General features: G+C 45.9%; 1 protein-coding gene across 1 annotated transcript in view; it reads right to left on the reverse strand.

The window, feature by feature from the left end:
• The window catches only part of LOC144689563 (platelet-activating factor receptor-like), a 41,096-nt gene extending 19,393 nt beyond the window's left edge, over positions 1-21,703 (reverse strand). The window contains exon 1 of the mRNA XM_078556742.1: positions 20,614-21,703. Coding sequence (XP_078412868.1) covers positions 20,614-21,574 — 961 coding nt within the window. The 5' untranslated portion in view covers positions 21,575-21,703. The remainder of the gene's footprint in view (positions 1-20,613) is intronic.
• Between the last annotated feature and the right edge of the window lie 1,287 nt (positions 21,704-22,990).

The raw sequence follows: 22,990 nt of genomic DNA on the forward strand, positions 1-22,990 counted from the left end.
TTTTCACTAAGGAGAGGGATGATATGGACATTCTAATTAAAGAGGAGTGTAAATTATTAGATACAATAAGCATAATGAGAAAGGAAGTACTGGAGGGACTGACATTCTTGAAGGTGGATAAATCACCAGGGCCAGGTGGATTGTATCCCAAGCTGTTAAAGGAAGCCAGGGAGGAAATAGCGGATGCTCTGAGAATCATTTTCCAATCCTCGCTAGATATAGACGAGGTACCAGAGAATTGGAGATCTGCAAGCGTTGTACCAATATTTAAAAAAGGGTTCAAGGGATAGGCCAGAAAATTATAAGCCAGTCACTCTGACTTTGGTGGTGGACAAATTAATGGAATCAATTCTGAGAGACAGGATAAACTGTCACTATGAAAGGCACAGATTGATCAGGGACAGTCAGCTTGGTTTTGTTAGGGGAAGATCGTGTCTTACTAATTTAATAGAATTTTTTGAGGAAGTAACAAGGAGAATTGATGAGGGTAGTGCAGTGGATGGATTTTAGTATGGCATTTGACAAGGTCCCACATGGCAGACTGGTCAAAAAATTGAGACCCCATGGGATACAGGTGGTGAGTTGGATCCAAAGTTGGCTCAGCAACAGGAAACAAAGAATAATGGTCGATGGCTGTTTTTGCGAATGGAAGACGGTTTCCAGTGGTGTTCCACAGGGTTCAGAGTTGGGGCCCTTGCTGTTTGTTGTATATATTAATGATTTGGACTTAAATGTGGGAGGCCTGATTGGGAAATTTGCAGATGACACAAAAATTGGCCGTTGATGGTGAAGAGGAGAGCTGTTGTCTCCAGAATGAAATCAATGGCTTGGTTAAGTGGGTGGAAAAGTGACAAATGTAATTCAATCTGGAAAAGTGTGAGGTAATGCATTTGGGAAAGGCAAACAAAGCAAGGGAATAAACAGGAGGATATAGAGAGGGGTTGAAGAAATGAGAGATCTTGGAGTGCAGCTCCCCGAAGGTGGCAGGACAAGTGGATAAGGTGATAAAGAAAGCATATGGAATGGTTTCCTTTATTGGACGAGGTATTGAATATAGAAGCCGCGATGTAATGTTGGAACTGTGTAAAACGCTGGTTAGGCCACAGCTGGAATTTTGTGTACAGTTCTGGTCAGCACATTACAGGAAGGACATCATTGCGCTTGAGAGAGTACAGAGGAGATTTACAAGAACATTGCCAGGGCTTGAAAATTGCAGCTGTGTGGAGAGATTTGATAGGCTAGGATTGTTTTCCTTAGAACAGAGGAGGCTGAGGAATGACCTAATTGAGGTGTACAAAATTATGAGGGGCCTAGATAGGGTAGACAGGAAAGACCTGTTTCCCCTAACTGAGGGGTCAATTACCAGATTTAAGGTAATAGGCAGAAGGATTAAAGGGGACATGAGGAAAACCTTTTACATCCAGAAGGTGGTGGGTGTCAGGAATTCGCTGCCTAAATTAGTGGTTGAGGCTGAAAAGCTCAACTCATTTAAAATGTACCTGGATCTGCATCTGAAGTGCTGTAACCTGCAAGGCTACAGGCCAGGTTTTGGAAAGTGGGATTAAAATTGAGGTGGCTAGTTTCTTTGTTCCACCTTTTTTGGTTGGTGCAGAGACAATGGGCTGAATGGCCTCTTTTGGCGCCTTAAGATTTCTATGGTTCTAATCTGATTGTCTGGCAGCTGTTGCAGTACCAGGAGCCCCAGAACACGGGTGCTGCTGGGACTGCAAGCAGCCCCATGAAGGATAATGATGGTGCCTAGACCCAGGTAACTCCCGGGCCTATTGGGCAGGGAGGAGTGGGGCTTCCTGGGCTGTGTGCGGGGAGGGGAGGCAAAGAGGGGTGGGGAGGTGGGTTATGGATGCCAGACGGGAAAGCACAAGAAGTGGTGGGGGCCGCAATCTTGGGGGGCTCTGCTCCACGGAGCACACAGCAACCCCAAAGGATGTGCCCTACCTTCCTTCCTTCTCTTTCACAAACTTTGGTGTAAAAAACAGTCTTCCCACCCTCCACTGCCCAGCGTATTGTGGCAGTGGAGGCAGATTGAGGTCCTTAAGTGGCCATTAATTGACCACTTAAGGCCTCAAGAGGCCAAAGGGCAAGTGGTCCAGGGCACCTTACCACCCTCCCCCCCCATCCCCATCCCTGTATTATGTCGATCGGTTCGGGATTGGGTAGGAAGGCAGTGGGATACCCACCTGTCATATTTTACGTGCCCCAATGCCCTCCCCCACCCCAACCAAAAGCATGCCTGGTGGAGTGCTGAGAAATCCAGCCTAACATTGCTTTATCCTTAGGTCATTAGTTCCAAGTAAAAAATAGCTTATCCCCTTGAGGTCAGCTCAGACCCTAATATGGTTATCCATGTTTTCACATTAATCACTCTAAATACATTGTTATCCAGTTGCTAGATTCCTTTATTTCTCAGTCATGTAAGTGGAATGAGTAGGGTGATGTAGTGCTTCTACAAAACATACATGCACATCAACCAGAGTCCCTAATGTTGCAATTGTAAATATATTTTGTTGATCCACAATTGAAAAATAAAGCATATGCTAAATCTTTAACTACTGAAATGGAAGAATTAAGTTATTTCACGTTTGATTTAGAGTTGCAAAATGTATCTGAGTTTTGTGTGTTGGTGAGGAGCTGACTTGATCTATAATTTTGGACAATGAGAGAGTTATTTCAGGTGTATTGCTCCAAGTCTTTGCTCCAAGGTTCACTCATTTTCCCACATTGATTGGTTTATGTATTGCTGAGGAAAAGCAAGTATCAGGTAACAATTGAACTATGTCAGAGAATTTTTCTCAGGATTGGCCACTGACAAGGGGATTAGTGAACAGTGTTCAATAAATCACAACTGAAAGTGCAGGAAATACTCAGCAGCTCTGACAGTTTCTGCAGAGAATAGGGCTGGAATTTTACCAGCCCCTTGCTGACAGGCTAAGAAGCGGGAATGTTGTCAAAATGACAGGGGAAGGCATCGGGGTTGTAGATTTCGCCAGTGGCGTGGAAGCTGACAGATGTGCTGCACACCAGGAGCCCAATTCCAACACTGAAGTGGACAATTAAAAGCCATTTCCCCTTTCCATGGGCTTGGTGGCCTCCGCCACATGGGGAGATGCTGGAGTGAAACCTGGCAGCATCCCAATGGGCTAGAGAGGAGGTCCTTCCATTTGGACAAATGTGGCAGCAGTGGCCACCCCCTACACAAGACAAACTATCCCCCTGCCGCAATTACCTTGGCCAACCTGCCATGCCCTGCACCCCCAATCTCACTTGCGCTTCTTTGAGGGCATCCAGCCATTAAAATGCCCTCTTCCTGCAGCATCAGCAATGGCCATCACTACAGCTGCTGGGGGATTGTGGCGTCGAACTTAATAGGAATGGCAATCCCGGCAGCAGCCACTTAATTGTCCATTGCCAAGAATTCAGCCTAGGCTGCTTCCCAATTCCAATTCTGGCAGCGGGACTTCAGCAATTGTGACAACATTCCAGCCAGTGTTTCACGTTGATGACCTTTTTTTCAGAACTGGTCAATGACTGGAAATATGAACTCTGTTTCTCTCTCCACAGCTGCTGCCAGACCTGTTGTTACTTCTAGCATTTTCCATTTTATTTCAGATTTCCAGCATCTGCAATATTTTGCTTTTGTCAATTACTCAATATACAGTCGTAGAACTGGACATTGACAGGACTCCAAGAGAATGTTTGCCCAGTTCTGAATTCCAAGTATATATTTCTTATTGTATTGCGTATATATAGAAGATAGCCAATGTGAGGACTGATCCCTCTGGGAACCTGCTGTTGGTTATGTGTGGGTGGTTGATTTGATCTCCAAGTTGCACACGGAATTGTTGGTCACTGATCATGGTGTTGATTAGTTGTATGGTTTTCACACAGCAGATGATTTGGGAGGGTTTCAGCAGTATGCCTGTGTGCCACACTGTGTAATATGCACAGGATAAGTCAACAAAGGTGGTTCCTGTCTTCAGGCCCTTCTGGACACCAGCCTCAATATAATAGGTCAGTGTCAGGACCTGCTAAAAGCAGTTGTGGCCTGTGCGACAACCTGCCTGTTGGGGGGTATTGTTTCCTCCAGTGTGGGACTCAGTCTGTTAAGCAGGAGGCGTTCCAGAATCTTGTATATTATTGAAAGCAGGGTGATGCATGGGTCGTCGAGTGGATTCCCTGGCTTGACAATGGATTTGCTTCAGATGTTTGATATGGTGCCTGTGCTGTGGGTGTTGGTAAAAAGCTTTGCTAGGCATTTTCTTCCATGTGATCTGTTGTTCTTCAGGAATTCTGGGTAAATCCCGTCGGCTCCTGCTGATTTGCTTGACTTGGTTTCGGTTAGGGTGCTGTCCACTTCCTCTTCTGTGTAGGGGCTTGAGAAATCTGCCGGCTCTGGAACAGTGTCAGAGGCTGCAGCAGTGCTGTTTTTACCATTTGTTTATCTTCCCTGCTGAGTTTTTATTAAGAGATGTGAAGCGACAGCATTAGTGATGATTTTGGGCTGTGGTGTGGTTGTTATTTGGCTGCTCCCAGACAGGGTAGGAGTTTCTGTGGCTGGAATTTTCTGTCCCCGTTGGCATCATGGTGGGCATGAGTGGACAACATGACGGGAAGGCCAAAAATCGGTTTCAGGCCATCGTGAAACCAGTTTGTCATCGTCCACTACGCCCGTCAATGGCGGGCTGTCGGGAACATGATTTTAATGCATTTGCATCTTGTTATAAGGCCTGCTTGCCGGAATCATCCGCCCACGTCAACTTTATTGCCCACATCGGCGGGGAAACACGCCAGACCAGAACACGTCTTGACAAGTGTGACATGCAGAAGCCGGGGCTTACCGTTAGGGCCTTGCTCACACTGTGGACTTCCGAGGTGCAGAAAATACTGGAGCCCGACAGCTAACGGACCCTGGAGGAACATGTGCATCACACGCTGGGTAGATTTACATGGCCATGGTTTTGTTGTGAAGCAGCTCACGGATGGTGGAAGGTCACCTTTGATGTCTGGGGTCTGCTTTGGGACATCAGTGTCTTGGCCATGGGCTGTTATGGTAGATCATCAAGGGGGTGGAGAGGAAGGCTGAGGTTTAACTGGGAGAGGAAGGTGTACTGTGGGGGTTGAGGTTGGGGGAGGGGTGAAGGTCTCAGAGGGCTGAGGTTATAGAGTCATTGGGTCATAGAGGTCTACAGCACAGAAAAAGGCCCTTCAGCCCATCGAGTCTGTGCCACTCAAACAAGTCCCTAACTATTCTAATCCCATTTTCCAGCACTAAGCCCATAGCCTTGTTTGCCATGGCTAGTTTGGGAGGTAAGGAGGGAGTATAGCTGGAGGAGGGTGTAACAGGGGAGAATGTGGCAACTGAGAAGGTCGGTGTAAGGGGGGGAGGAAGGTATAAGGGAAGGAGTTCAGAGGGGGAAGGACTTCAAGGGTAGCAAGGAGTTTGGAGGGGAGCAGGAGTCCAAGGGGAGGAAGGAGTAAGGGTGGGGGAAGGAGCCTTGGGGCAGGAAAGAGTCTGGGTAGAGGAGGCAGTTCGGAGGGGGGAAGGAGAAAGAGTGGAGGAAGGAGTAAGCGGAGAGGGGGGGGCATGTCCAGGTGAATGTGCAAGAGATGGGTCTGTGGGGCTGATGACTGCCTCCTGGGGAGTGAAGTTGAGGGTGGACATGGTAGGAGGGAATGGTATGATAGAGAACAGAGTAAACCAGTAGGGTGGGAAGGTGAGGGTGCGACGGCAGCGGTAGAAGTGACGTCGAGGGTGGTTGCTAGGACTCGGAGGCAGACATGGACCCTGGGGATGGGAAGGAGGTGGCTGAAGAGGTCAATGTGGAAGGAGGTGGGATTCTCAGGAAAGTAGGGAATGTACATGTTCACCTGGACATCCTGGAAAGAAAACAATCCTAGTTGGTAGTGACAGTGGGGAGGTGGAAGGTGATGCCAGGGAGGCCAACAGTGATGGGGGAAAGGACATGGGTGACTGAGGGAGGGGAAAAGACAGGGGAGTTGAAAACATACTTAACAACCAGCATGCTTCTAAACTGAAAAGTGAAAGGAGCCTTGTGTTGGGCGAGCACAGGTGCTGCATGGGAGTGTGATCAGTGGGCGGGTGGAGATGCAGGTCAGCTCAGATGGACAACAGAAAGAGAACCCCAGCAGGCAGCATTGAAAATGCTCGGGACAGTGAGATGAGTGTGATAGAGAAAGGATCCGTGTGCGTGGGTGTGTGGGAGCGTGCTCGCACGAGGCTCCGAAAGGCCCTGCCGCACTCACTCTTCTCCCTCCAGAATCACTCAAGGATTGGCTGTGTGCAGCTGAACTGCTAGTGGGGAGGCTTGCAGGGGATGACTCGTGAAGCCTGTCAATGAAGCTTTAAGACAAGATTACACGTTATTCAGTGAAAATGAATATATTTTCAGATTATAAAATGACAAAATGTGTTCATACGTGCAACCACTTGTGGTCAGAAACTCTCAACTTTTCTAGGCCTGCCACTTCTTCTAGGTGCTGCCCTGACATCCGCAGCAGGAGTGGAGACAGCCTGTGCGATGGTTGTCCCTGTTGCCTCTGGTGTTCCAGTGTGGGTCGTCTGGAGAGCCGAGGCCTTTGGCTATCCTCTTGTGGGCCAGCTGCTCCCTCTGCGATGACAGAGGATGAAGTTGAGGCGGTCACAGGCAAAGGGAACTCAGAGGGAGAGGACAGCGTCTGAGATTCCTGAGTGGATGATCCAGGGGTGTCCAACTGCCGCTCCTCCTCCCTTTGGGTGCCCGAGGGCACGGCCTGACTCATTGAGAGGAAGGAGCACCTGGAGGGAGGTCAAGGTGTCCTATTTCCCTCTTGTGTTGTCACTGGCAATGGCACGGTTCTCAAAGTGAGTGAATGTGGGCCACTGCACCCATGGTCTAGGACCTCTCCCTGCTGTTGTGAGCCAGCTTCTCCCACATGTAAAGTGTGAGCAGGAGGCAACGCACTGTGTGGAATATTTGTGTGGTGAGCAGAGCCATGGATGGGATGAGGATGTGAGCTCCAGAGGTTATGAGCCTGATGGAGATGTGAGGGTATGTGTGAGAGTTAGTGTTGTTGTCCCTTGAGGTGTGAGATCCTTGTGGATGTTTGATGGGTTTGTGAGTGTGTGAGTTGAGAGTGATGAGAAGAGTGGCTTATCCTGAAGGAACAGATGAGACCATTCCTCCTCTTCCTGCACTGGATGGCTGTCCTGTTTTGCAGGGCTTTGTGCTGACCACCGCTGCCACCGCCTCCCATGCTGGATTGGTGACCTTGCTTGCTGGTCTTTGCCCAGAGTGGGGATAGACAACTTCACGGCAGGCCTCCACTGCGACCAATAGGCGCTCAAGGAAGGCGTCACTAAATCTGGGGGCAACATGTTTCCTCCCTTTGGCAGCCATCAGTTCACAGCAATTTCCTATCTCTTGAAGAGTGCGAGCTCTGTGTAGAGGCAACCTTTAAATATGGTGCCCGGTTTACTGAAGGCCTGAGGTGACAGCAGGCGGGTGAGTAAGAGGCCGCCCCGCCAGCGATCCAGCATGTTTCCCAGGAATGCATTATTAATGAGGCGGATATGGGACAATATGGCGTGAAAAGCCGCCATTGCAGTCGATGGGAAATACGTCCTTTTCCCAACCGCACCGCACTTAGTGCAAATCTGCGACGATTCCGCCCCATGTCTTTCAGCTTGAGTATGTGAAGTCAATGTTCTCTGCTGTTTCCGAACATCTTATGAGGTGCCCTTCATCAAGGGACTTGAGGAGTGGTGTTACGCCAGCAGATAGAAGTCCATGGAATTAAGAGCAGAGTTCTGTTAGAGATATGGAAATGCCTCAGTGACAGGAAGCAGAGGGTGGTGGGGGTGGATGTTTTTCAGACTGGGAGGTGGTTTGCATTATTGTTCCCCAAGAGTCAGTACTGGGTTCATTACTCTTTTTAATTTTTATGACAGTCTGGACTCTGGTTTGGGGTGAAACTGTCGGAGATTAATCACACCAAGGCATCATTAATATGTAGAAGCCCCATTTATTACTTGTGCACAAGGGAGACAGCACACAAAAGACCTGCTGTACAGTCTCGTAGCAGAATACACGCAGACTTGTTAAAAGCATTTTTACAGCCAATCAGAAAGTTTTGCAACAAACCTATCCATTTATTTGCATAAGTTAACGACCAATCCATGTTCCAGTAAATTTTCATTTCCCTCACAACAGATGTTTGGTTATGCAGTTGCTTATCACAACCCTGATTACATTTGGCCTGAGAAAGAACAAAATGGAATGACTCAGGGCTCATCCTACAACTGGGGTCAGACAAGGTTGTATTCTTCTCAAGGCTGCAGTATTTTTCTCTTAGGCCTAGGCGTACAATCAACTTCTCATTAACCCTGTCAGCACCAAATGGGCTCCCTGCAGTTGCCCAGGTCACCACGCAACATTAAAGAATTGTCGTCTTGTGAATAAAATCCCAAACTCCTCCCAGTTTTAACAGGATGAATCTTCCAGCGTCCTATTAAACAAAGTCCCCTTCACTCAACACTTTGAGAATAATCGAATGAACATGTCAGTTTAAAAGGACAGTTTATGTAAGAGAGTAGCTTCCTTGCTTAGTAATCTTGATCAGATTGTGAAAAATGAGCCTTATTCTTGAGCCAGACCATGGAAGACTATGATGTCGTAACTTATCAAAAGTTAGAAAGATTCCTTTGTCTGAACAGTTTCTACTAGCTCTTCATTTTCTAGGAACATTTAAGCTGACACAACATTCATTTAAAAATAAAAATCTAGTCTTTCCAATATACTTATCAATCTTATTGATTCACTAACTATATCTTAATCAAGGTTAATTTCTTATCAATCATCTCTCTCATGATGCTTTAAATACAAGATCAATATATAGCCACATGTTAGAATTTAAAATGGCCTCTTTGACCTTGTTACAGTGAACACAATATAAACATGATTTTAAAAAAAAAGAAACTTTGACTGTCCAGAACTACTGAACTTAAGGATTAGCTTGTCACAATGAACTATATGTGATAGTTAGGATTTAAAGTCCAGTTTGCATGAGTTCCAACTCTCTTGCAAGTGAGAGTTTCTTTCATGACTGGTCATTTCACTTTCTTTCAGGCTGCACAAAAGATCCCCTTTTCCATTTTGAATAAGTTGTCCAACACTTCCACATTCTGGGTTAAAAGATTGAACCATGGTTTTACATCCTTGAGGTTACTTTTTAAAATCTGCATTGTATTGTACACAGTCTGCACCTGAGTTAATATTTGTGATGGATGTATTGTCAATGACAATATTGTCACTAGGTTGTTGATTTTTTTTAACTCTGTCTTTGAGCTACTCGAAGAAGGTCATATTCAACTCAAAATCCCAACTCTGTTTCTCTCTCCACAGATACGACCAGATCTGCTGAGTTTTTCGAGAACTTTTTGTTTTTAGTTCAGATTTTCTGCATCTACAGTATTTTGCTTTCATTTTACTTTGAACTACCCTGTTTGGGTTTTAACTACTGATTTCCATTCTTTTTAAAATATTTTTTTATTCATTCATGGGAAGTGGGTTTCACTGGCTGGGCCAGCATTTATTGCCCATCCTCAATTGCTCTTGAGAAGATGGTGATGAGCTGCCTTCTTGAACCGCTGCAGTCCATGTGGTGTAGGTACACCCACAGTGTTGTTAGGGAGGGAGTTCCAGGATTTTCACCCAGCGACAGTGAAGGAATGGTGATATATTTCTAAATCAGGATGGTGAGTGACTTGGAGGGGAACTTCCAGGTGGTGGAGTTCCCATCTATCTGCTGCCCTGGTCCTTCTAGATGGAAGTGGTTGTGGATTTGGAAGAAGCTGTTGAAGAAGACTTGGTGAATTCTTGCAGCATTCCTGTAGATGGTGCACATTGCTGCTACTGTGCGTCGGTGGTGGAGGGAGTGAATGTTTGTAGGTGTGATGCCAATCAAGCGGGCTGCTTTGTCCTGGTTGGTGTCCAGCTTCATGAATGTCATTGGAGCTGCACTCATCCAGGCAAGTCGAGAGTATTCCATCACACTCCTAACTTGTGCCTAGTAGTTGGTGGACAGGCTTTGGGGAGTCAGGAGGTGAGTTACTCGTCGCACGATTCCTAGCCTCTGATCTGCTCTTGCAGCACAGTGTTTATATGGCTAGTCCAGTTCAGTTCCTGGTCAATGGCAACACCCAAGATGTTGATAGTGGGAGATTCAGTGATGGTAATGCCATTGAACATCAAGGGGCAATGGTTGGTTTCTCTCTTGTTGGAGGTGGTCATTGCCTAATACTTGTGGAGTGCGAATGTTACTTGCCACTTGTCAGTCCAAGCCTGGATATTGTGAAGGTCTTGCTGCATTTGGACACGGACTGTTACAGTACCTGAGGAGTCGCAAATGGTGCTGAACATTATACAATCATCAGTGAACATCCCCACTTCTCACCTTATGATGGAAGGAAGGTCATTGATGAAGCAGCTGAAGGTGGTTGGGCCGAGGACACTAACCTGAGGAACTCCTTCAGTGATGTCCTGGAGCTGAGATGACTGACCTCCAACAATCACAACCACCTTCCTTTGTGCTAGGTATGACTCCAACCAGTGGAGATGTTTCCCCCTGATTCCCATTGACTCCAGTTTTGCTAGGGCTCCATGATGCCACACTCTGTCAAATGCAGTTTTGATGTCAAGGGGAGTCACTCTCACCTCACCTCAGGAGTTCAGCTCTTTTGTCCATGTTTGAACCAAGTCTGTAATAAGGTCAGGAGCTGAGTCACCCTGGCGAAAACCAAACTGGGCATCAGTGAGCAGGTTATTGCTAATCAAGTGCCACTTGATAGCACTGTTGATGACGCCTTCCATTACTTTGCTGATGATGGAGCGTACACTGATGGGGCAGTAATTAGCTGGGTTGGATTTGTCCTGCTTTTTGTGTACAGGACATACCTGGGCAATTTTCCACATAGCCGAGTAGATGCCAGTGTTGTAGATGTACTGGAACAGCTTGGCTAGGGGCACAGCAAGTTCTGGAGCACAAGCCTTCAGTACTATTGCTGGAATGTTGTGAGGGCCCATAGCCTATGCAGTATCCAGTGCCTTCAGCCATTTTTTGATATCACGTGGAGTGAATTGAATTGGCTGAAGATTGGCATCTGTGATGCTGGGGACCTCCAGAGGAGGCCGAGATGGATCATCCACTCAGCACTTCTGGCTGAAGATTGTTGTGAATGCTTCAACCTTATCTTTTGCACTGATGTGCTGGGCTCCTCCATCATTGAGAATGGGGTATTTGTGGAGCCTCCTCCTCTAGCGAGTTGTTCAATAGTCTTCCACCATTCATGACTGGATGCGGCAGGACAGCAGAGCTTAGATCTGATCCGTTGGCTGTGGGATCACTTAGCTCTGCCTATCACTTGTTGCTTATGCAGCTTGGCACACAAGTAGTTCTGTGTTATAGCTTCACCAGGTTGACACCTCATCTTTAGGTATGCCTGGTGCTGCTTGTAGCATGCCCTCCTGCACTCTTCATTGAACCAGGGTTGATCCCCTGGCTTGATGGTAATGGTAGAGTGGGGGATATGCTGGGCCATGAGGTTACAGATTGTGTTCGAGTACACTTCTGCTACTGCTGACGGACTACAGCGCCTCATGGATGTCCAGTCTTGGGCTGATAGATCTGTTCCAAATCTATCCCATTTAGCACAGTGGCAGTCCTCATTGTGAAGGCGGGATTTCGTCTCCACAACGACTGTGCGGTGGTCATTCCTACCGATACTGTCATAGATAGATGCATCTGCAGTAGGCAGTTTGGTGAGGATGAGGCCAAGTATGCTTTTCCCTTTTGTTGGTTCCCTCACCACCTACTGCAGACCCAGTCGAGCAGCTATGTCTGTTAGGACTCGGCCAGCTCGGTCAGTGGTGCTGCTACCAAGCCACTCTTGGTGATGGACATTGAAGTCCCCCATTCTGCACACTTGTCACCTTCAGTGTTTCCTCCAAGTGATGTTCAACATGGAGAAGCACTGATTCAACAGCTGAGCGAGGGTGGTACGTGGTAATCAGCAGGAGGTTTCCTTGCCCATGTTTGACCAGATGCCATGAGACTTCATGGGCTCCCAGGCCAACTCCCTCCCGACTGCTAACCACTGCGCCACCACCTCTACTAGGTCTGTCCTGCTGGTGGGACAGGACATACCCAGTGATGGTGATGGTGGAGTCTGGGATATTGTCTGTAAGGTATGATTCCATGAGGATGACCATGTCAGGCTGTTGCTTGACTAGCCTGTAAGGCAGCTCTCCTAATTTTGGCACTAGCCCCCAGATGTTAGTAAGGACCAAACAGGGCCGACAGGGCTGCGATTGTCGTTGTCATTGTCGTTTCCGTCTGGTTTCATTCCTTTTTTGTGACTTTGTAGCCATTTGATATAACTGAATGGCTTGCTAGGTCATTTCAGAGGGCATTTTAAGAGTCAAACACATTGCTGTGGGTCTGGAGTCACACGTAGGCCAGACCAGGTAAAGGTGACAGATTTCCTTCCATTTTTACAACAATCGACAATGGTCATCATTAGACTTTTAATTCCAGATTTTTATTGAATTCAAATTCTACCATCTGATAGAATTCGAACCCGGGTCCCCAGAGCATTTCCCTGGGTCTCTGGATTACTAGTCTAGCGACAATACCTCTATGCCATTGCCTCCCCATCACCGCCTCTTCACCACGTCTGCTGGTTTTTAATGTCCAAATACATGAAGAAAATCTCAACCTGCACCACATTCAAATTGTCCTCATCCTGTTTTAATTCAGAATCACTTTTCTCTTTAATTTTATTTGCATAGGGCAGAATTTTGCCCTTGGCATGCAGGCTTGGTTGGGGCAGGCAGGGGTGGTCGGAAAGCTGTCCGATGCCTGCGATCGGCACAGCACCATGAAATCATGCTGGCAGGCCAATTAAGGCCTCGCCAGCATGAAAGGCGTCTGGGGAAGCTCTCAAACGGGGCGGGTGGGGGCGAGGGCATGAAATCCACCGGGTTCAATGGTGCCCCAGCGGCCGATTCAAAAGTGGCCCTGGCAGCCCCTGGAAGGCAGCCACGGAAGGGCGCGGAAGTCTCGATGGATTCCAGTGAGGTTGGACACAGCAGCCGGGAGGGCAGGTCGGCGGGGCCGTTGGCCCTGCATTTCTTCGATGAGTGCCTTGCTGCCCTTCTGGAGGCAGGAGGAGGCCCCTGCACATTAACAAAAAGGCCTGGGAGGGGGTGGCATCCAGGGTGAGCGGCCACGACGTGGTGAGGTGCACATGGGTGCAGTGCCGGAAGAGCTTCAACAATCTGCTGTGATCGGGAAGGGTGAGTAACGTGTTAGAATGGGTCAGTGTGCAGAACAGTTAAGGGCTGGCCACCCCGCTGTGGACCTGAGGGGTGATAGAGTGCATCTGGAAACTGGCAATGACATCGGAGCTGGCCAAGAGCGTGAGCCCTGGCTGCGTGGACTGAGTGTCTTGCGGCTCAAGGGCCATGAATTGGTTGAGCCCTGCCAAGCGTTCCTCTGCTGGGGTTGGCCAGGCTGCAATGGCAATGCAGTTACAGAATGGACTAATCAATTCTCCTCTATCCTTTCAAGAGAAGATGTCCTATAACAATATTGAGAATCGCGGACTGGCAGGGGATCCCCACAGCTCCTAATCCTGATGTGCTATGAGCAGGAGGTACTGGAGCTCAAGAAGCAGCATGCATTTTGGTCAACCGGCCACGGTGAGGTTGTGGTGCCAGACGAAGGTAAGAATTCATTGAGTGAGAATGTCGGCTATTGCAACCATTGTAATGTTGTCTCTATATTGATGTGAGCCTTGAAACTGGAGTCCCCATTGATAATCGAAAGACAAGGGCACCATGATGCAGATACTGTTGTCTCACCAGGGTGCCTGGCATGCACAGTAACAGTGTCATAACTTCAACTAATGACATGTCCTCCTTCTCCCTTTTAGACTCGCGCAGACGGTCGCAATGAGGACGATGAAGGCCCACCCCTGACTTCGGAGGACCACCATGCCCAGCACGCACCTGCGTCATGCCCTCTCTGTCAAGCAGGCATCAGTGCAGATACCAGCACCTCGGTGGGTATAACATCACCATCTAATATCTCGGTTCATATTGGTGAGGGCACACCACACTCGCTTCAGCTGCAGGCAGAGGCAGAGTGTGCCTAGGACTCCGGCAGTCGGAGGACTGCTGGGGACCAGGGCAATGCTCAGTCGGTGGCTGATGATGGGCCCCTGGAGTCGTCCATTAAGCAACAGCTGCTGGAAGTCCAGCAGGGTGTGCGGGAGGATCTGGCGGAGGTACATGAGGGAATGCGTGCCATGGTGTCTGTATGGGAGGTGTCCCTGCAGAGCATGACCACTGCATTGACCCTCATGGCCGAGCACAATGTCTCATCCATGGAGAGAGTGGCGACTCTCATGGAGAGGTTGCTCCAGGGACACAACCAGGGGTCCTTGGGGGTGCACTCGGACCTGCAAGCCTACACACCGGCAATGACGTCAGCTGGTCAGTGTGGGACATGGATTGGGCATCCAGTATCCCAGCTCGGTGCCTGTCCATTAATGGTGAGCAGGGAGGTCCAGAACGACCTCATGTTGGTGCACGAGCTGCCTGTTGTCTCTGCGGGCTCCTCTTAGGGCGCTCCGGATGACGCCAGCAGATCCTCTGCCCCTCTGCCAGTGACCTCGGCATCTGATGTGGCTGCAGCGACTGGGGAGATGTTGCACTGGCTGCTCCCTCCCAGGCGGGGCCTTCACAGGCTCCACGGGCCAGAGGATGACCACCAAGGTCATCAGGGCCAACATGGCAGCAGAATCAGCAGGCTGTCTCCAATGCCGGTGCCAGCAAAGGGGAGCAACTAGACATAGCACCCACAAACATAAATGTAAAGCACCGAAAGCACAAGATGACCTTATCATGGATGATATTTTGTTCCCCCATTTTGCTTTAATGTGAACTTGGAGACAATTGGTGTGTCAGGGCCTTAACTGGCCTCTTAATTAATGGTGGGCACACCTCTGTCTCCCTGGTATGCCCGCCAAGCGAAATATTGCAAGGGTGCACGTTTGATGTTGGCATGCTCAGCCAATGTCAACGAACGTCATTTCCCACTCAAGCAGTTCTAGTGCGTTCCCGCCCGCCGAACGAAAAATTCTGCCCATTTATTCCTTCAGTGTTCTTTCCCAGGAGAAGCATGTCTCACTCCATTTCCTTTTGTGCAAGCAGTTCATTCTTTCTCTGAGTAAAATCCTCTTTCGCTGCTTTAAGAACTTGTGATGCCTGTGCTGGATACTTTTAAAAACTGCCCAGTTTAGACACACATACGAGTTTTTCTCCATAGTTCCACAAATTAGTCCTCTTCAAGTACATGTCTGATTGCCTTTTTAAAGGAATTTGCTTCCATAAGACCACAAGAAATCAGAGCAGGAGTTGTCCATTCAGCCCCCTCCAGCTTGCTCCACCATTCCATAAAATCAATGCTGATCTGATTGTGGCCTTCCCTCCATTTTCCTGCTGCCCCATAGCCCTCAACACCCTTGTTGATCTAAAATCTATCTAACTCAGCCTTGAATATATTCAATGACCCAGCCTCCACTGCTCTCTGGGGAAGAGAATTCCAAAGACTAACTTATCTCCGGGAAGAGAAGAAATTTCTCCTCATCTCAGTCTGAAGTTGGAGATCCTTTATTTTTAAACTGTGTCCCACAGTTCTAGATTCCCCCATGAGAAGAAACATCCTCTCAGCATCTACCCTGTCAAGCCCCCTCAGAATCTTAGACGTTTCAACAAGATCACCTCTCAATTTTCGAAACTCCAATCAGTATAGGGCTAACTTGCTTAACCTCCCCCTAAAACAACCTCTTCACCCCAGGAATCAGCCCAGTGAACTTTCTTTGAACACCTTTCAATACAAGAATATCCTTCTTGAGTAAGGAGAACAAAACTGCACACAATACACTATGGTCTCACCAATGCCATGTAAAGTTCCCTACTTTTATGCTCCATCCCCACTCTCCATCAAGCTTTCTGGTCATGAAAGTCCTGTGTGAACAACATTCTCTGTATTTCCCCTCTAATTCTTTTACCAATTATTTTAAATCTATGACCTCTGATTACCAACTCACTTTCCAGAGGAAACAATTTCTCCCTATTTCCTATATCAAACCCCCCCAATGATTTTGTATACTTCCATTAAGTATCCCCTTAACCTTCTCTGTCATATTAGGATGATTGCGCATTAGATCAAATCTGAGGTGATGAGAAAAAGAAAGTATGGATTTGTAAAGAAAAAGTGATGTCTAAACTAGGTGAATTTTTGAAACAGGAACAAATCTGGTAGATGCGGGAGTGTCTTTGGGTGTTATTTATTTGAAATTCCAGAAGATATTCAATAAGGTTCCAGCAATGTTCTTTAAGGTGGGTGTGTGTCACTTGTGAAGAATGCCTGTTTTTGTGACTAAGGGCAGAAGCTTACCAGCCTGTGCAGAGGCAGCTTTGGAGGAGGGAGGGTGATTAATTCCTGAAAGATGCACCTTTGGTCATCTACCCAACGCATTTTTGCCTCTGAACGATCGTGCTGGAGATGCGGGCCAGACCAGCATTGGCTAAGTGCCCAGCAGCAGTGGTTAGCCAATTAGTATCAATTATGTGCCCACTTGGGGACAAATTGATGATGCCACCAGGATCTTCCTGATGCGCAGACAGGCACTGCTCTGAACTCCCGGCAAGCCTGTGGACCATTGACACCTCTTTGAAATCCCTCCATCCTGCTGCTGCAGGGATCAGAGGACCACAGCTGCAGCCACATGTCATTCTTGTTCATCAAAACTGGGCAAAGTTAGAAATGTAATCTTCTCCTGAGCATTTTTTGGATGTTGTGGAAGAGTGGGATGTACAAGCCAATGTGACAACTGGTTCTGACAATGCATGAATTTCAGTAACGGCAGCCAATTTTTTGCCATTTGAACACATGTCCTGCATCGTTCACAGTAGCAGTTAATGATGACAGACTTAGAAATTTCCTGGCAAAATATAGAAAACTCACAGACCATTTTAGACATAGAATAACTAATAGTTATTTTATAATTATAACTATTCTGTGCTGTACCCATTCTATTTGATTATAAGAAATACAACAGGCCACAATTGGATAGCAACAGGAACTCATACAAGATGTCTCTAGATGGAATGTCAATTTATAGATGGGTCAGTGGCTGTTAGATTCTCTGTCACAGTCACATGAGCTCCCCAGAAGCGTATTCTAACAGTGCCCCCTCCTGCTGCAAACTCTAAGAGCCATAAATTACTGGGGAGGTGCATCATTAGAATGACACATGAACAATTAATTTGCAAAAGAAAAATGAGGTGTTAACTTATGCGAAGAGTTTTGATCTTCCACAAATAACCATTTTCATCTGACCGTATTTTCTTCATGTGTTGTTTCTTGCACTATCTTTGCTTTCCATTATTAAGGAATGTAGGCTATTGAGCAAGATGTTCACAAAGTCGCACATGTGGTATTGCTGTTATAGGATCGACATTCCACCAATTTGTTCTGAAAATATAGTGCAATTCCAATGCAGAGCTTAAAAGCCTAATTAAAGTTAGATCGTCACCATGTGCAGACCCAAAAGTCAAAAACACGATTTGAGGCCTGCAGATAGGTGACCAAGCTCCTTGGAGGAGGGGTTGTATGTTTCTTGTTCCATGATTGTACCCACAATGTGTCATCTATTATGTGACATCTTTCTGGGATAATGGCCACCTCCCCCTCCCCGCCTTATCTTGTTCAACTTAAGAACTTCTTTCACTGCAGACTTACTGCAAAAAGATCAATCTCACATGTCTAAGGATGATGACAATATTGGGCCCAAGTCTTAAGAATCTGAAGTTTCTTCCAAAATTCTCTGAATCTCTCAAAATTATGGCGATAGAATGAAAATAGCTGGGCAGAATTTATAATTTGTTCAGTGCCATCCCCAGGAAATAATAAATTATGTGCATAATTGGTTTACTAATATACAAAAGCTTCAAAAAAAAATCTTTAGTCAAGTGCTAACGTCCTCAATGGTTTTGACTAGAAATTAACCTGAAGAAATATGGTATTTGCAAAAACCACAACTGTCTTGAATCAAAAGGGAACAGTGCAGTGAGGCAATGTGTTTGTGAAAAAGTGTTTAACTTTAATAGCTTGCGTAAAGAAATATAGGTGCATAATTTTTAGTATGTGAATTTAAATGTAAGTGTTGATGCAAAACACATTTATCTATTATGGTTTATGGTAATGTGTTCTGCGCTTGTGAGAAAAACAAAATGGTTTGCAAAACATTGTCCATGAAAATTCTTAAAATGCAAACGAAACATTTAGCAATATGCCCTCTACATTGGAGAGACAAAACGCAGACTGGGTGACTGCTTTGTGGAACACCTTCGGTCTGTCCGCAAGCATGACCCAAACCTCCCTGTCGCTTGCCATTTCAACACACCACCCTGCTCTCATGCTCACATGTCCGTCCTTGGTCTGCTGCAATGTTCCAGTGAATCTCAACGCAAACTGGAGGAACAGCACCTCATCTTCCGACTAGGCACTTTACAGCCTGCCGGACTTAACATTGAGTTCAACAACTTCAGATCATGAACTCTGTCCTCCATCCACACCCCCTTTCCGATCCCCCTTTTTCCAATAATTTATAATTTAAAAAATATATTTTTCTTTTCCCACCTATTTCCATTATTTCTAAATGTATTTCCATCCATTGTTTCATCTCCATCTTTTAGCCTATTTCAATCCCTTCCCCCCACCCCCACTAGGCCTATCTGCTTTCTATCCTTAATGTCGCCATTAGCACATTATAATGCAGATGAGCTGCTTTTAAACATGAACAAACAGGGGAAAGGGGCAGAAAATAAACACACAATGACTGCACATACAAACACAGCATCTTGTCATTTTTCAGAGTCTAGCTTCTAAAGGTCTCTCATCAATTCTGTAGTCTGATTTTCTTTTAGTAATATTAGATCTGTTTCTGCCTGAAAATGCTGACTCAGTCTGGGGTATGGCCCCATAGATGCTGAACAGTCTCCTGTACTTGGCTGTACTTCAGCCAAGAGATCATCCTTCACATCCAAGCCTAGACAATGATTGTGAGCAGAAGATCACTTCATCCAAGGACATAAATGGAAGCGAAGTCAAGTTATTGGCCTGGTCAGGAAATTCACTCAGGAGACAAAGGTCTGGATTTTTGTGGACTCGGGGAGGCTCCGTGGACATTTACAGATGGCAGGTTGGACCCAGATGCAGAAATAGCACCTCTATTTCCAACAGAGCCAATTTTTGCAAATAAGGGAAAGCGGCAGGGCATGATTCACACAGAAGGGAAATCTGAATTCAGCAGGGCCACTTGAATTCAGTGCTGAGTTCAAATAGGCAGCATTTTGGCCGTTGCAAGGACCTTAACCCATAGTGTGGGTGTCACAAGTTTATGTACTAGACATAAACGTTCTTGCATGGTAGATAATGTCCGTTTAACTGTCATGATCTAAAGTTTTTTTTAAATTCCCCGGTCTTTAAATTGTGAAAAAAACTGAATGCAGCTGTCAGTGATTGTTAAAAGGAAACCTCTGTTGGACTTCTTTGATTGACAGACCTGGTGGTGAAGCATCCGTTTGAGCAGTTTCAATAGAGTTCTTTGTTGGCATTTCACCAAGGACCATTCCTTATGAATGCTTGGCTGAGTTTCAAAAGCTAAAATTAATTCAGCAGGTGCTTCTGAGTTCACAGTTTGATTGACAGCTTAAAGAAACTATTAAAAGATTGAGTATGACATGTTTGTTTTTATACAAGATTAGCCACTTGAGATTTAAAAGCTTTGATGCTTTTATGGGTGGGTGTTTTTCACCATCAAGTCTGTATAGTGAGAGGCACATTAGATTTTTAGAAGTTTATTTTCTTCATCTCCTCATGGCTCCTGAGTCTCCCCATGGGTTATGCTGGCTGAGTTGGCATTGAGTTGACATGGGTGGTTTGAGGGGCCATGGGGAATGGTGGGTGGGTTGGCATTGACTTGGCATGGAGGGTATGAGGGATGTTTGGGGCATGAATTGGCATATTGGGTATGAGGGGCCATTGGGAGTGGGTGGGGAGGGGGTGGGGGGTGAAAGTGTGTGAGGGGTAAGGACTAGATGGTCTAAAATTTTCTAAAACAACTGAGACTAAGTCCCAGAGAATCGTGGTGGGCCTTCTAACCAGCCCCTTTATCCTTCCTATCAGGAAAAACTCAGCAGGTCTGACAGCATCTGCGGAGAGGAGTATAGTTAACGTTTCGAGTCTGCATGACTGTTCATCAGAACGGTCATTTATTACTCATGGTAAACTAAACAAACTTTAAGAACACTGGTATATATACACGTAATAAAATAAAAGGTTAACAGCGGTTATTTTTAAGATGATGGGTAAAGTACTGACTAAATAAAATTACCAAACTAGGATATAACTTTCATGAAAGCTGAATCTCTTGAGGTTCAGGGTTTCCCCTGATGGTATGTTTACATTTCCAGGGCTGTGTTAATTCTTCAAGATATTGCCTGAAACCTGTTGTCAGGAAGCAGTAAAGAATGGGGTCCAGAATGCAGTTGATACACATCAGGCACAGAAATACTTGATGAACATCGTTGACAGATTTTCTAAAAGTGCAGTCCCCAGATTCCCAGAAATTGAGAACTAAAAGCGTCCAGGGCAAATGGATCATATGGTAAGGTAGAAAACAAACAATGTAAATGACCAGGACCGCAAGCACCATTCGAAAAGCCCGTACCTTCAACTTTTGCGAACTTCTGAATGTCCTCCGATCATTTGATAGTCTTCGAAGGATAAGGACACTGTTGGTAATGACCACTCCAAAACCAACGATAAATCCCAGGAACATTAGCACATGAATAGATAGTAATTTTGTTTTGATGTCTTTCTTCCTATAATATTCAAAACATTTTAGATGTTTCTCGTTTGTTTCGTTAATGTGATCTTCGTGATTGATTAAAGTCGGTAAAGAAAAGCATATCGTTGTTGTCCAGATTAAAGCAGTTAATGCGAAACCTCTTGCGTTCTGTCTCGACTGAGCTACCTTCACCGGCTTTGAGACGGCGAGATAACGAGTGAAGCTGATGACAGCCAGAAAGAAGATAGTTGTGTAAGTATTGATGTAAAACAGAGATCCCCACAGGCTGCACGTGAAACTGGAAAAGATCCAATTGCCTCCGCGATAGAAGTAATCAATCCAGAAAGGAAAAAATGTAACGAACAGGAGATCAGACACTGTTAGACTGATCATGTAGATTTTGATTTCAGTCAGTCCTTTTATGCTACGTGTTAAAACACAAAGTGATGCGATGTTTAGCGGGAGTCCCACAATAAATAGAAAGCTGTAAAATACATAAGAAGCCGTGTACCTAATTCCAGATGTGACATAAAAATGTTCTTCACTGCAGTTTCCCGAATATTTTGAGGTGTTCATTTTAACCGCCGAACATTCGATGTCGCTGGACGTTATTATTTCCTCCCGTTCTTAAACATTCATAAATTCCTATTGCAAGGTCAAGTCACAAGTCACTTTTCTGCCGTTTTCGATATGCTTCTTCACACTCTTCCGAATCTGAATTAAACCTCTGAATGAGTAAATGGTGTAACTGATTCAGTCTCCACAACCGCCTCAGTGCAGGTACTTGCACAGTTCACACAGGCAAATCCTCTTACAGTTTCCCCGTTCTAAAAACTGCAAATGGTGGAAATAGCAGGTCAGGCAGTATCTGTGGATACTGTTAGCGTTTCAAGTCTATGACCTTTCAGCAGAATTCTGATTGGAGAGAAGAGCAGAACTTTGTCAATGTGGCGACCCGGGCTTCCCTGTTCTATACAGATTGAAAGGAAGCTGTGCTTTCTGGTCCGTTATCTGACAGGACACGATGCTAATTGTTTCACATTGCGACAGCTGAATGGTTAATACCGAGTAAACTGCGGGCGTCTTATGTCAAAATGCTGTTCTTTGTTGACTCGTTGTAGGCGTTTCTGTTCCTTCCTCAATCTTCCGTTTTCTGACTTGCCACACGCTTTGAATTGACGTCGGCTGTTGGTTATTCTAGTTGAAGCCAACTTTCCCTAGTTTAAAAAGAGGCCAGTATGCCGGCATTTCCAAAAGGGGAGAAAACAGTGGATTGGTGCCTGGTGTACTGAACCTCGCCATTGGAACAATGCTGGTGTCTTCGTGTGCTTTCCTTCTAGAGTTTGCATTTTTTCATGTTTCCCTTTTTATCTACTTAGCTATCCCGCCTTTGCTGGTCACACTCTTCTATATTTCAACTCTTTGATATCTTTCATTACTCCTTTTGTTTTCTGCTAATATCACATGGCATTTAAACGTCTCCCGTTCTTCACCCACAATGACATTCTGTCTTTTCTTCAGTGTGCGGTTCCTCCCACACCCCGTGTTGATCTGTTCCTTTTAAAATGATTTTCACAGTATCCTTAGAGTGTAGAAGGAGGCCATTCGGCCCATCGAGTCTGCACTGGCTCTCTGAAAGATTCACCTGCTATATTTTCAATTTCTGAGGTAAGGGTGGTGTCCGAAACATTGACTTTTCTATTTTTATTCTGCACAAATATTGCCTGACTTGCGAAGTGTGTCCATCATTTGCTTCAAATTTTCAGCATTTGTAGTATTTTGAAGTAAATGTCCACCTCCAAAAAAAGGATGCCAACCAGGAAAAAGGTCAAAGAAAGTAAGTCGATGTTTTAAAAGTTGCTTTTATAAAGGAGTAAAATAGGTGATTTAAGTTGGCTAGAAAAAGGAGAAAGTATCTTTTAATGAAGAGATAGCACTCATGTCTGTTTTTAGATAAAATGAATGAACACTGGGAATTATATTTGCCAGAGA

Source organism: Cetorhinus maximus, chromosome 14 (genome assembly GCF_964194155.1).
Source record: "Cetorhinus maximus chromosome 14, sCetMax3.hap1.1, whole genome shotgun sequence".
NCBI lineage: Eukaryota > Metazoa > Chordata > Chondrichthyes > Lamniformes > Cetorhinidae > Cetorhinus > Cetorhinus maximus.